Source organism: Charadrius vociferus, unplaced genomic scaffold (genome assembly GCF_000708025.1).
Source record: "Charadrius vociferus isolate BGI_N301 unplaced genomic scaffold, ASM70802v2 scaffold999, whole genome shotgun sequence".
Lineage (NCBI taxonomy): Eukaryota > Metazoa > Chordata > Aves > Charadriiformes > Charadriidae > Charadrius > Charadrius vociferus.
In genome coordinates, this window is record NW_009658627.1 from 585,761 (window position 1) to 597,726 (window position 11,966).

General features: G+C 44.9%; 1 protein-coding gene across 1 annotated transcript; it reads right to left on the bottom strand.

Annotated features, from left to right (window-relative positions):
• Positions 1 to 2,922: 2,922 nt before the first annotated feature.
• On the bottom strand, positions 2,923 to 11,869 carry LOC104293709 (glutathione S-transferase theta-1-like). Its single transcript, XM_009893229.1, has 5 exons — positions 11,401 to 11,869; positions 7,966 to 8,053; positions 6,724 to 6,874; positions 4,348 to 4,524; positions 2,923 to 3,306 (listed from the first exon to the last, which is right to left on the bottom strand). The coding sequence occupies exons 1-5, from the start codon at positions 11,867 to 11,869 to the stop codon at positions 3,106 to 3,108; spliced, it is 1,086 nt and encodes a 361-aa protein (XP_009891531.1). The 3' UTR covers positions 2,923 to 3,105.
• Positions 11,870 to 11,966: the final 97 nt, after the last annotated feature.

The following is an 11,966-nucleotide window of genomic DNA, read 5'->3' on the forward strand; positions in this document are numbered from 1 at the left end:
ATGGAAGAACAGCGATCTCTCAGAACGACCAGCACTACAAGAAATTAAAAGCCAAGCAGAGAGGTTTATTGGTTTATCCAATATATATAATTACCAAACTAGCTTCTGCAATCAGGACTTTGAGCTCCAAAGTTGATAAAAGTGGCCCGCGCAGGCTGGCTCACAGGGACAGTCTAATCTACAGATCAGAGGTGTCTAATCTAGAGATCAGAGGTTTCCCAGAAACTGAGCTACTGTCCAGTGAGCATTACATGTGCTCGTTTACAGCCAAAGGTGATGAACCCGATAGATTAAAAGGTTATCTTGTTTGAGGCACAGCACTGTTGTGAAAATTAGCCCTGTATAATGTGATTTGTTGGTTTTCTACTGTCCTAGACAATCTTAATGAAAACTGATGGAATTGCTCATGTTTTTGCTGGGGCAATTGCTTGGCCTTCACCGCTACTAATGAAGACAATACTGGCACGAGGAGCTGTGTGTATAAACCAGCCATCAGTAAGGCTAGAAGCAGGTTTCTAGGAGAGAGATTGTGAAGAGAGAGACCCAACCAGAGAGGGACTGGGGCACGGCAGCCTGGCAGGGGTGGCTGCTTGCAGTGGTAATACAGACGGTCCCTTCAAATCCAGGAAGCAGAAGAAATAACCCAGGAAAACTGTTAGATTCCGGGGTAAATTTACAGAAAGATAAGATCCTGTAAATAGAAGAGATTATTCCAGGTTTGTCACCGAAACGAAGGCAGTGGGGGTACTCAGACACCTTGCAAACCCCGGGTGCAAACCCACCACTGCCCGATTGCTGGGAGTCATTGCCTCCAAGTAACATGCCATTTAGGATCCACTTTTCTATCTGTCTCCCATTCCTTCAAGTACTAAAAATCTCTTCTAATTCCAAGGCAAAAAAACCTCACCTGACAAGAAACCAGCACATCAGAAGGCCTCCAAAAGGAAAAGATTCAAGTATCGGATGTCTGCAATTACAACAGGACACGGGGCTGTCACAAACATCTTTAATGATATGCATTGTCCTTTGCTCTCGATGGTTCACCATGTGAATGGCAGATTGTTCATGGCCTCCCAGAGTTTTTAAACTAAAGACATTTGTTCTATTGTTTCTGTCTTGGAGCGAGTGATTAAAATGCTTGTAGGGGGATGAACATACAACCAAGAGAGGACAGCACAGCAGCAAGTGCTCTCAAACACGCTCAGCCTTTGGAAAATCATGGTAGTTTTTTCCCCTCCTGCAGATATTTGCATGTGTCATCATCCACTTAGCAATTCCACTCTCAAAATTATAAAAAAAAAATCGATCACTTCCCATTTAAAATTTAACTCAGTTGTGGACAATATTTTGTGAATAAAGCATGAATAAAAACATATTATTCAGCTACTGTTTGGCAAGAAGAGAAAGGAAGGGTGGGAATAAACATATGCCTGTTTCTAATATTTTTGTTTAATGATAAGAGGGGGCCTTCAGTCAGGTCTCTAGTCTTTATAGATAACATGATCACAAAACAAAATTTCCTACTAATGCAAACTGAAGTATACAATGGAAATCTCTTTCCAGACGGGGAATTTAAAGATCTCCCGAGGCTCTGGATGAAATCAGTAGTACCTAGAACTGAAACCTCAATGAAAAACATCACCAGAACACATCAGGTTTTATAGAACTTACCAGTAGAAATGTCACTAGTCAAGACATGGTAGTACTGAAAAGAGGAGAAGCTACTTGATCAGCGAGAGAAGCCATTCCTAAATTATTTACTCATTTCGTCTTATTCCTTACAGGAAGTGTTCTTGGGCAAGGATTTCAGGACAAGGTTCAAGGGCAACAACTACTTATGAACAGAATTATGCCAAGATATATATTCCACCAGTTTCTGCATCCTTTGCAATTCGCTGTTTTCAACTGAAGAAACTAGAAATGGTTGGATTCTCTCAGTTTTACCTCGTAAATTGTGCTGCAGTTACAAAAGGGTTTTGTATTTGAGCTACAGCTAACCAGAAATAAACACAGCCAAGAAAAAGAGCCCAAAAGCTCCAAAACAACTGTCTGCCCTTTTATTGTGATGCATATGTTGCTCAATGCCACAAAATCTCTCTTATTACTTCAGCTGCACAGGGTGACTTACTTGGTGAATTTCCATCCAAAACAGTCTCAGAAGAGCACATCCAAATTTATTCCTCCTCTGCATTTTCTAGGAGAAATGTGGATTGCTATTACAGTATTACTGCAGAAAAGAAAACAATTTGATTGCTGTTATATTTCAAGAAATCACTCTGGATGCATTCTTTCAGTGTATTCCCTATATGATATCAACAGAGTACGTTAGGTAGGCAATTATTCGATTGCTGTGGCCACCATCAGCTTTTTGAAGTTGCTTGGTCTTTACTGCAGGAATCTCCAAGAACAGCCACGTGTACTGGCAGACCGAGCACCAACGAAATCCAGGCTTTCAGAAATGAAGAGTAGTGATTAAACTGAAGGATTACGAAGATTCACAGTTGTAGATGAAGAAACTTCTCACAGGAATCTAAAGGCACATAGAGAAAGTGTGGAATGTACATGGACAGCCAAGCAAGAAGCCTCAGCAATAAGAAACTTTAAAAAAAGATTCAATGTCTTTTTTCACTTTTATGACTGCCTGTAGTTTTGTGCTTTTCTTGTCTGTGCAGACCTGTGCTGGGAAGGTGAGGATCAGGCATGCTTTGCAGTGCTTGCCACTTGAGATGGAGCTGCAAATGTTAAAAACACATGAAAATAACGCTGATCTGATATAGCCCTCTAATATTCCCAGTTTGCAGGCTAGCTCGAACTTCATCAGGCAACACCGCTCGTGTCTCTACCATCTGAGACTGACACTGAAATAAAACCCAGATGCACATGTGAAGTGACATGTAGGGCCTCAGCCTTTTGTATAAATTTAATGTTTCAGGTATTAAACCTTCCCCAGCTTCCACCCCCAGGATACAGGAAAGGGGCCGGGGGGACATGCTCTGCAATTTCCATGTTAGAATTACAGTGCTCTTTCCAGTTACGTGTAGAACTGGACGTCAGAGAAGAAGTTAAAAAAAAAAAAAGGCAGGAAAAATTATAAGATAGGTTAATTCATTTCAACATCTTCATCAACACAGGTGCCAGGTGCTCCTTCAGCTGTGGATCAATTTGAATGTTGCTCAGTTCTTTGATATTGAGGATCATCTCATGGGCTTGGAAGAAAAGCTCTTTTCCCACAGCATCCTCCACCCGCCTGCGCCACTCCATCAGCCTTGGTCTGTCTTCAAAGATGTCGCAACCAACTCCAACAGGCTGCAGAAAGGGGGAGAGAGCAACAGTGAGGCATTGGACAGTCACTTCTTCACCCAGACAACAGGCACCAAAAGTGTACCTCAGGTACAGGGAGAGGAAAAAAAAATGAAGAGCTTATAGAGCAGCACTACGAAGGAGGGAAATCTCCTCTGGTCGGGTGTATCTATCTAGGGGACACAGAAGCCAGCCTATATTTTAAAGGGCATTTACAAATCAATTCCTGAATACCTGCACAGATGTTATGGGCAGCAAAGATGACTACCACTTATTGTGAGTGAATTTCAGCTACAGCATTGAAGATGTGGTGGGTTGACAGTTCCAGGGACAACTGCACGGTCCACAGTATGGAGTGCTATATTATACAGCAAAACCACAGCACAAAACGCTAAGTGTTTAATTGAACTGATGTCTTACTTGACATAATGTACCCCCCATCTACTTTCTGCCTGTGCCACTCTCTGAACACAATGCTGGAGAGAAGCAGAACTGCTATTTTTCAGTCCCTGGGGTACAGAACTGGGAGAAAGAATCACTTCTGGGCTGCAGGATCCAGGCACTGACGGTCTGGCAGAGAACAACCAGTTTGTAACAGACTTAGTTTAATTGCCTCTGTCTGAGATTCAGTCTTGCATCTTCCAGACATGGCATGGGCAAGTACCATCTGAAGAAGAATATTATTGTATGATAAAAATATTCCTATACCATTTTCTTATTTCATCAGACCTGTCTGCTATTGCTTCTCACTTTTATATATTACCTCCTTCTCTGGAGGTTAAGAATAAAGTCATGGTAAAAAAAGGAGAAGTATTGTTAGAGAACAGAAACAAAAGAGATCTGTTGCAGCCAGCTCTTTTTTTTTTTTTTTTTTAACTGGTTTTCTGAACCCACTCCCATATTCTCCTCATTGTCTTAGGCCAGTTCTGTTGAGATATGCCCTCACTCCTCTTTCTAGTGAAGTGTTACCACATGTGGCACCCTCCCTGCCCAGCAGCATCTGGCTTCCCTTGTGCCAAGACTTCCTTACCACACTCCAGCACTCACTTGCATCAGCTCCACAATGGCCACGAGATCCGCCAGAGAGATCTCACTCCCGATGATAAAAGCCTTGTCCTGCAGAAACCTCTCCTCAAATTGCTTCAGGGAAGTGGAAAGCCCCTCCATAACCTCCTGGAGCTTCTCCGACGGCAGTGGCTGCCCTGTGAAGAGGGGAATCAGCACCTGAGGAGAGAAGGGACTTAGGAGTACAGCTGGCCATCTTCTCATGCATCTGGTGGTAGTCACTTAAGTTACACCCCATGATGATCGTCAGTGATCCTGCAGCAAAGCCACAGGAGGGGATGGTGCTAGAGCTTCGTGGACTGCTGCAGTTCCAAGTAATTCATGGACAGAGAGCACACAGGCTGTCCTAAGCGGCTGATCTGCCATGACAGTAACCTCCAGCTTAGTGGGCAGCAACGTGCAGAACGAAATCAAGGATTCATCTCATTTTGTGCCTGGCAGTTGTGCTCTCCCACTCCACTTTGGTGAGTTACAAGAGAGAAACGGACGACAGCTCCAGGGAAGACAAATCTCTGCCACGGTCACCCCTGCTGTGCCCTCCGTTTCAACAGCCTGCCAAGACGGGTCAGCAGGCGGCGTGCCCACCAGCCACCCCTGCTATCCACCCTCTTGTGCCACTGGGTGCTGGAGGCAGGCAGGCAGCTGCCTGTCCGGCAGGGTGACAGAAAGGAGGGCATGGTGGTGGCTGTGGCAGGGAGCGTAGGAGGGACTGGAATGCGTCAACACTGGCTGGAGAGGCAGGAAACGGCTTCCTCTGCCTGACAGCAGCCGGCGAGGCTGGGAGCGGATAAGCACCAGCCTTTCTGTGGCCTCCCAAGCATCATTCTTTAAACCACTAGAAATTTTTCCAAAGCAATCATATAAATGTGGTCCTTGTCTCCACAGACTTGCTGGGACAGGGGGTGGTTGCCTTTCTGTAAGATTTGTCACCATTCACAGGGGTGCACGCGCTGTCGAAGCCTGCAGGATTTCACAACTATGCTGCCTCCACCTGCCACAGTTAAAGAAATATAGTTTATTTAGAGAAGCAAAATTAAAGATACAAATGTCCATCGGTGGGAGTGGACTGAATTTCTACTTACTGCTAGTATATTCAACTATTCAAGTTGGGATTGCTTAATCCAAGCCAGGATTTTTGCCAAATACATGTGGAATCTATTTAATCAGAAAAGTTATGGCCAGTTCTCTTCCTAAGTGGTTCCAATTATACATGATGGGATCTCCGGGTATAATCACTTGAAACAGCATCTTCTTCCTTTTCTGTATCTCTGTTTTCTCCCACATCAAGCTCATATGCTTTCTGTTATATGGTGGCTTTTATACATTTCCCTATTTTCAACTATTCTGAGGACCTGTTCTGTATCTGGGTTATCTAATCAGCAGCAGCAACGAGCTGGATTTCTTTCCCTTGGAGCACTGCAATTGCAGCCTGCAGAGACTGGAAGAAACTGCTTCTTGTATGAATCTGACTCATAATTGAATTGCTGTGCTCTCTAGCCAAAAATTCAAATGCCAATAAATCAAAAAGCTAAATGAGTCCTGATATGCTTTGTTAGGCACAAACAAGGGCAAACTTCACACAGTAAGAGGGAAGTTCTTACCTGTTTACTGACAACTCTGATTTCATCTGAAATTCCATACCACAACTATACTTGCAAGGCTATATTTGCACCGGGGCCTCTCTAAGGACAGTTGCGTTAACTGTCTGGTGAGTTGGCTGGAAGTAGGTATCCAGCAAAATCATCTGATACTAAATGATTTTCTGCCTCAGGGTGATTCTGTTAATTTTGCCTAAAATTGAGCTGACCACACTGAATAAAGAAATTCTGCCATTCTCTCTGTGTCTCTATTCTCTCTATCCTTGAGCCCATTTCAGAGAAGTACCTAAGTGTGTTGGAAGCAGAAGGCTCCTTTTGGATTTCCACCCTGATGGGGCTGCAGGGACTTGTATGAAGAATGCAAGCCTTTCTGTTTCCAGCAACAAAGCACACGCTCGCCAAAGAAGCAAAACTTCTGCCTATGTGCATACTCTGCACAGCTGTGCAGTGAGGGGGAGGCCCTTGGAGGCAACACCCAAACTGTTCACAAATCCAGGCTATGGAAGTCTGTTGGGCTTTGAGACCTTCTGTACCAGACCTACTTTAAGGCAAAAACCAAAATGACCAAAGCTGCTTTTGCCAGATCCTGACGTCGAGCAATTAGGAACAGCTCCCTCTCTGACAGCTCCCCTCAGCCAGGAATGGCCCAGGTTTGTTATTTCAACATGACAAACTCTCCCTGAATTGGGGCTGTTCAAATACTTAATATTCTGCCAGGAAAACATCACTTTACTCGCATTTTAATATTCAATCTCCTTACCTTGATCCACATGGTCTTAGGAGCATTAGCCCGGATGTTAGCATGATGCCATGACAGGTATTCATCTACCTGGGCCCGTTTTTTTATGTCTGATGGGTACCAGTGGTCGGGAGTGTTGTACTTTCGACTCAGATACAGCAGAATGGCAGTGCTGATCAGACATTAACAAGAGACAAGAAAGGGGTCGGGGAGTTATGATACAGAATGCTTTCACCTAAACTCCCTCTCCTGCCCCTTCTGACCTTGCTGCTTCCACTAAAAAGCATTCAGATCAGGATTTCTGATGGGAGTCTACAGACCAGATATAGGGCCTCTAATTCATGTTGACATCAGAGATGGCATTAAAAATTAGCACCTTAGTTTCCATGAAAATTTTAACTTGCTGGAAAATCACAGCACTGTTCTATGGTGCAGAGTACTGCTGGACAGTACCGGGTAAACAAACGATAAACCTCCATAATCATCTATCAACAATGTTAACCCCACTCGTTCTTCAAATGTTTTGACTCATCCCTCTGAGACCTGCACATGTTTATACGCTTGTGTACTAAATGAAACTAACGGGTTATGTTGCCTTTTCATCCGATCTGTCTCTATCCTGCAGCTTTCATTGAAGTCAGTGGAAGTCCCAGCAAGGAGAGCCTACAGAATCTTTTTGTGTTTGTCCAGATGTTTATACTTTTGCTAATTGGCAGGAGAAGTCAGATGGAAAAACGTCTTAGTCATCTACAACAATGTGTAGGCTGTTACTACAAAAAGAGATGCCACAGAAAATCCTGTGCTGACAAAACAGAATAAAATGCAGACCCTCCTACTACTCTGATACTACTATAATTCGATTATTTCAGTATTATGACACCATTAGCCAGTCTCCATATTAATCTTATAGTGTAAAAACCTAAATTTTACCTCTGTCGGTGTTCACTTGGCCTTTATGACTAATTCAGATAAACAGAATTTTTTCCTAGGGTAAAAGGGATTTTTATAAGCTTTAAACATTTCCCAGAAATGTTTATAATCCCACTTTGAGGTAAGTACATTCAGAGTAAGATCAAGAACTTAAGTCAGCTGATTCGTTTACATTCTGAAAGACAATTCAAACAGAGCAAATGAGGTTATACTATTAAAAATAAGCAACACGTTCATGAATTCTGTGACCCTTAATTATTCAGCGGGAATGACAGCTCCTAAATGCTGCACAGATTACTGGTACCTAAGGAAGTCTAAGGACTGAGTTCTTACCATTCTGCTAGGGTGAAGTCTCCGTCCTTTAGTGCTGGTACTTTCTTCAAGAGGCTGACTTTGCCCGCCCCTTCGCTATTTGATGGCCCTAAGAACAGGAACAGACAAGTCAGAGGTTAAAAGAGTACCTGCCAGTGAATGATAAATGAAATACCTGTAGCCAACTGGACAATCAGTGAACTGTGTTAGGTTTTCCCTATATGGACATATTTTACAATTAACAGGTAATGAGATTCAAGAGTCGGTGTAAAAGCTATCTGCAGAGGGCAGTTGGCTCAGGCCTGGCACATGGCGCGGCGCAGTGCACATTTCTATACAGGAATTCCGTTGCTTGACTCAGGTACCAGCAATACTTCCAAAACTTTCTGAAAAATCACTCCACGGGAGGCATTTAGATACCATGCTAAAGGTGCCGGTATTCAAAACACTATTGCAGATAACCAGGAGCAGCTAACTGACTTGAGAACAGTGTGTCCTGTGGCTTTAGAGACTGGCAGGGAAAAGACAGAACGTAGGATGAAGACAACTGAGCCGCTAAAAAATACTTAATATTTGCCAAGGCAGCAGGGTCTGGAAAAGTTGAGTTTGCGCGCAGAGCATCCTAAGGAGGGCAGATGGTTGCTACTCCTGCTCCTGTTCCCACAGGCAACACCAAAACAAAGTCATTTTCCTGCAGTTTGTAAATGTGGCTGACTAGCTAGGATGGAGTCATGATGGGAAGCAACTGAAAAGCCTTGTGCCCACAGAGATCGCTGCAGTGGCTAATTAATCAAAGAGAACCCGGCTGGCTTTTAGACACACGGAGCAAAATCTTTTTTCCTGTTTATTTGTCTCTGAAGAGCAGAGGGAATTGAGCATTTACAAAGAAAGCAAATGCTGTCAACGGAGATGATCCCTCGGCAGACACACAGCTGAGGATGTTTCCAGAGTTTTTGCTGGGATGGGAAAAACATGAATGCCAGCAATACAAGAGCAGGCTCATGAAATAATTGATTCTGCCACAGCAGACATTGGCTAGATGCTGGGAAGCTCAAACAGCTCTACCCTGCATTACTCCTGGCTCCGTGTTACTCCTGCCTCTGCATACAAACCCACCACTGTCAGGAAAACGCAGTAGGAAGACACTATCCCGTAACAGTTTAAACTCCACAGTCCCTCAGTGTCTGGAGGCATTAACAGCTGACTATCTAATCAGGTTTTCAGTTTCCTGAAAATGCAGGAATGTCAGCAGTTAAATGCCAGGGAATTGTACAAAAGTCCAGGAACACCTACATAAGAAAAGGTGTGAGGAGTTTGTTTGCTTTGCCTGTTTTAAGTGCTCTCTAGAAGGAGACATGATTTAGGGTGCAAATCCTGATCAAATCAGCATGACCAGCAGGAACTGTTGTACAAAAATCCCTTTGCTACAAAAAAATAAGGACCATTAACTAACAGACAGTGATCTACATCCCCAAGAACTACTCGCCTCCACTCAGGAGGTAGTGGCAGGGTCTGCTTTACTGGACAAATGTGCAGCAGGAAATAGTCTCCACGAAGTAAAACCAGCCTTTGGATTATCAAGTTGACTTGCAGTTGGCTTTGGGAAGGGGTGGGCGAAAGGAAGGTTGCTGCATTAGACGTTACAGACTACTTTCCCAATACTGATTTCACACGAGCCAAATCAATCAGAGCAAACATTACTGGCCTGCTCTCCTTTCTAGCTGACTAGTCTCTACCTTGTTTCTCCTTTGAGAAGTGTTTTTTTTAAATTCCAGTGTAAGTAGCTTCATCAGAGACTAAGGTTCACATCCACCTGCTGTCTGAGGGGATTCAAACCCATGTCTCCCATCTCACTGGGAAACATCTCTGGCTGCCTGTGGTGATGGTGGCCTCCAGCTTGGCTGGGTAAGAAGGTCCATGTGCACAGCAGAACCAGGCAGCGCTGTCAGGAGATGTAGGAAGCAAGGGCTTCTTAAGCCTAATAACTGAGAAACTTTAAAAAAAAAAATCCCTGAAAATCAAGCCAGCAGGCAAAGTACAAGTACACAGTACCTTATGTCTGTGATTTATATCATAAAAACAGTGAGGCAAATTTGTGTAAATCTACTGTCATGCAAGGAGTTGCTCTGGGAAGGTGCTTGCTCCTGTGCTTTTAGAAGGGCTCCAAAGGCCAGTGGTCATCACACCCCCAGCTCTGGTGAGATCTGTAGAGTTCAGGTGGTCTTTGGAAAAATGCAGCAGAAAGCTGCAAGTCAGTAACACAACTAATGAGAAGTCAATTCTCACACCTAGATCTCTGGTTGTCCTGCTGTCCGTGTTTATTATCCAATGTAGAAGGCAGCTGAGCAACAAGGATATGAGAAGTAAGCAGCGGGTGAGAGCAGCCTGCATCAGATTTCAGTCTGCTTTCATCGTGCAGCAGTCCTAGCAGGAATACTGAACATATTAGTCCCCTGATGGGACTAATATGTCATTACAACAGGTTGGACAGTAGGTCAGTGTCTGTTACACAGCCTGCACCGCAGCCCAGAGATGGCACCTTATTTGCTTTGGCTCCTACAAGGTATTTGTGTACAGACGTAAAAGACCTGTGCCAAGACTCTGCCACTCACCTGCAAACTGGTAAAAGCCTCGGTGTGACCACTAACTCCAGGTTGCTTCATCAAGACCAATTGTTTATTGTATTGAAATAGAGACCAATATTTGTATTTGCTGTTTAGCACAGTTTAAGCTTGTGGCTCTCTTCCAGCAAGCAGAGCTGCCCTTTATGTTTAGCAGTATTAGGTGGCCCATCTTTATCATTCCTGTGCTGTTGACTTGACTTACGGTGCTGTTTAACATCAGTTGCATCTGGTGCAATTAGTCCTTGCTGTCCTCCAAGGATATATACACACACATGCACTGTGTGTATTGCTGGGCTTTGAGGAATAACTTTAATAAGCAGAGTATAACTGTCAAAAAGCAGGGCAGGCTGCACACAGGAAGAATTCTTAAGCATAAGTCATAGTGCAGGGAAGGAGATTTACTGGTGGGTAAAAAAGAGCAGTGGACAAGATTTTACAGAATTAGAAAGGAAAAAGAAATAGTCTATTTGCCAATCACATCCTTGCCTAATTATCTCTGCAGCCAAGGATTTCCAAGTACTATGTTTTGCCTTAGGCAAAAAAAAAGTAACAATTTACTTGGAAAATGCAATATCTAACTGGGCAATAGTCATCTTACACAGTTGGACAAGACTGAACAGCTGAGTGTTTCTGCTAAGTACACCGTTCCCAGAGCACTCCTCGGCTGTCACTGTGACTAATTTGCTAGAAATGGCTGGAGGAACATTCCTTGGGGATCCACAAAAATAGATGCAGCACAGCTACGAGACTGCCCTGGGAATAAGAGCTGCACGGTCAAACCATTGTATTCAGGCCCCTCGGCGGAGCACGTATTTAAAATCACTGAGGTTACCCGAGGAGCCTCTCCTTCCCTCCCAACGGGACAAGCAGAGCTTCCAGGGGCCGGGAGCGGACTCGGCTCTGGAGTGCAAGTCTGGGCGGGCTTCACCCTCCCCAGGCAGGATGGGACCCTGTCTTGAGAGGCCACCGGGGTGAGACCACGGATACGCCTCCTCTGGGCTCCGCACCTCCGCATCCCTCTCCCAAACGGGTGATCTCCCGCCTCCGCTAACTCCAGCCTTTTGCTGCCTTCCGAGTTCAAGCGGTTCCTCCTTCGGCTGCGACCCAGCGTCCCCAAACATGGACTGGCGTTGCCTCAGCAAGGAGAGAACCCTCCACCGAGCTGCCACCTCCACCGAGCCGGGACGGGCCGCACTGAAGCTGGCGATGGGAATGGTCCCAACCGCCCCCAGTGGTCCCCAGTTCCCAGAGAAGCACCAGCGCCGGACAGGGGGTGGTGGGATACCGCTCAGCGAGCCCATGGCCGGCCTCCTGCTGCTCCGCGGAGGAGGCCAAGGGGCTCCTCTGGGGGCCATGACAGCAACACTCCCCACCACCACCACCACCCCTCCTCCGGCT

Bases quoted from the DNA above. Each gene is read 5' to 3' on its own strand.
- LOC104293709 (XM_009893229.1), bottom strand. From the start codon at position 11,869: ATGGGCTCGCTGAGCGGTATCCCACCACCCCCTGTCCGGCGCTGGTGC. The intron at 8,054-11,400 runs GTAACCTCAGTG...TCCTGTTCTTAG, and splicing joins GGGAAGGAGAGGCTCCTCGG to GGCCATCAAATAGCGAAGGG. The intron at 3,307-4,347 runs GTGAGTGCTGGA...CCCTTTCTGCAG, and splicing joins CCATTGTGGAGCTGATGCAA to CCTGTTGGAGTTGGTTGCGA.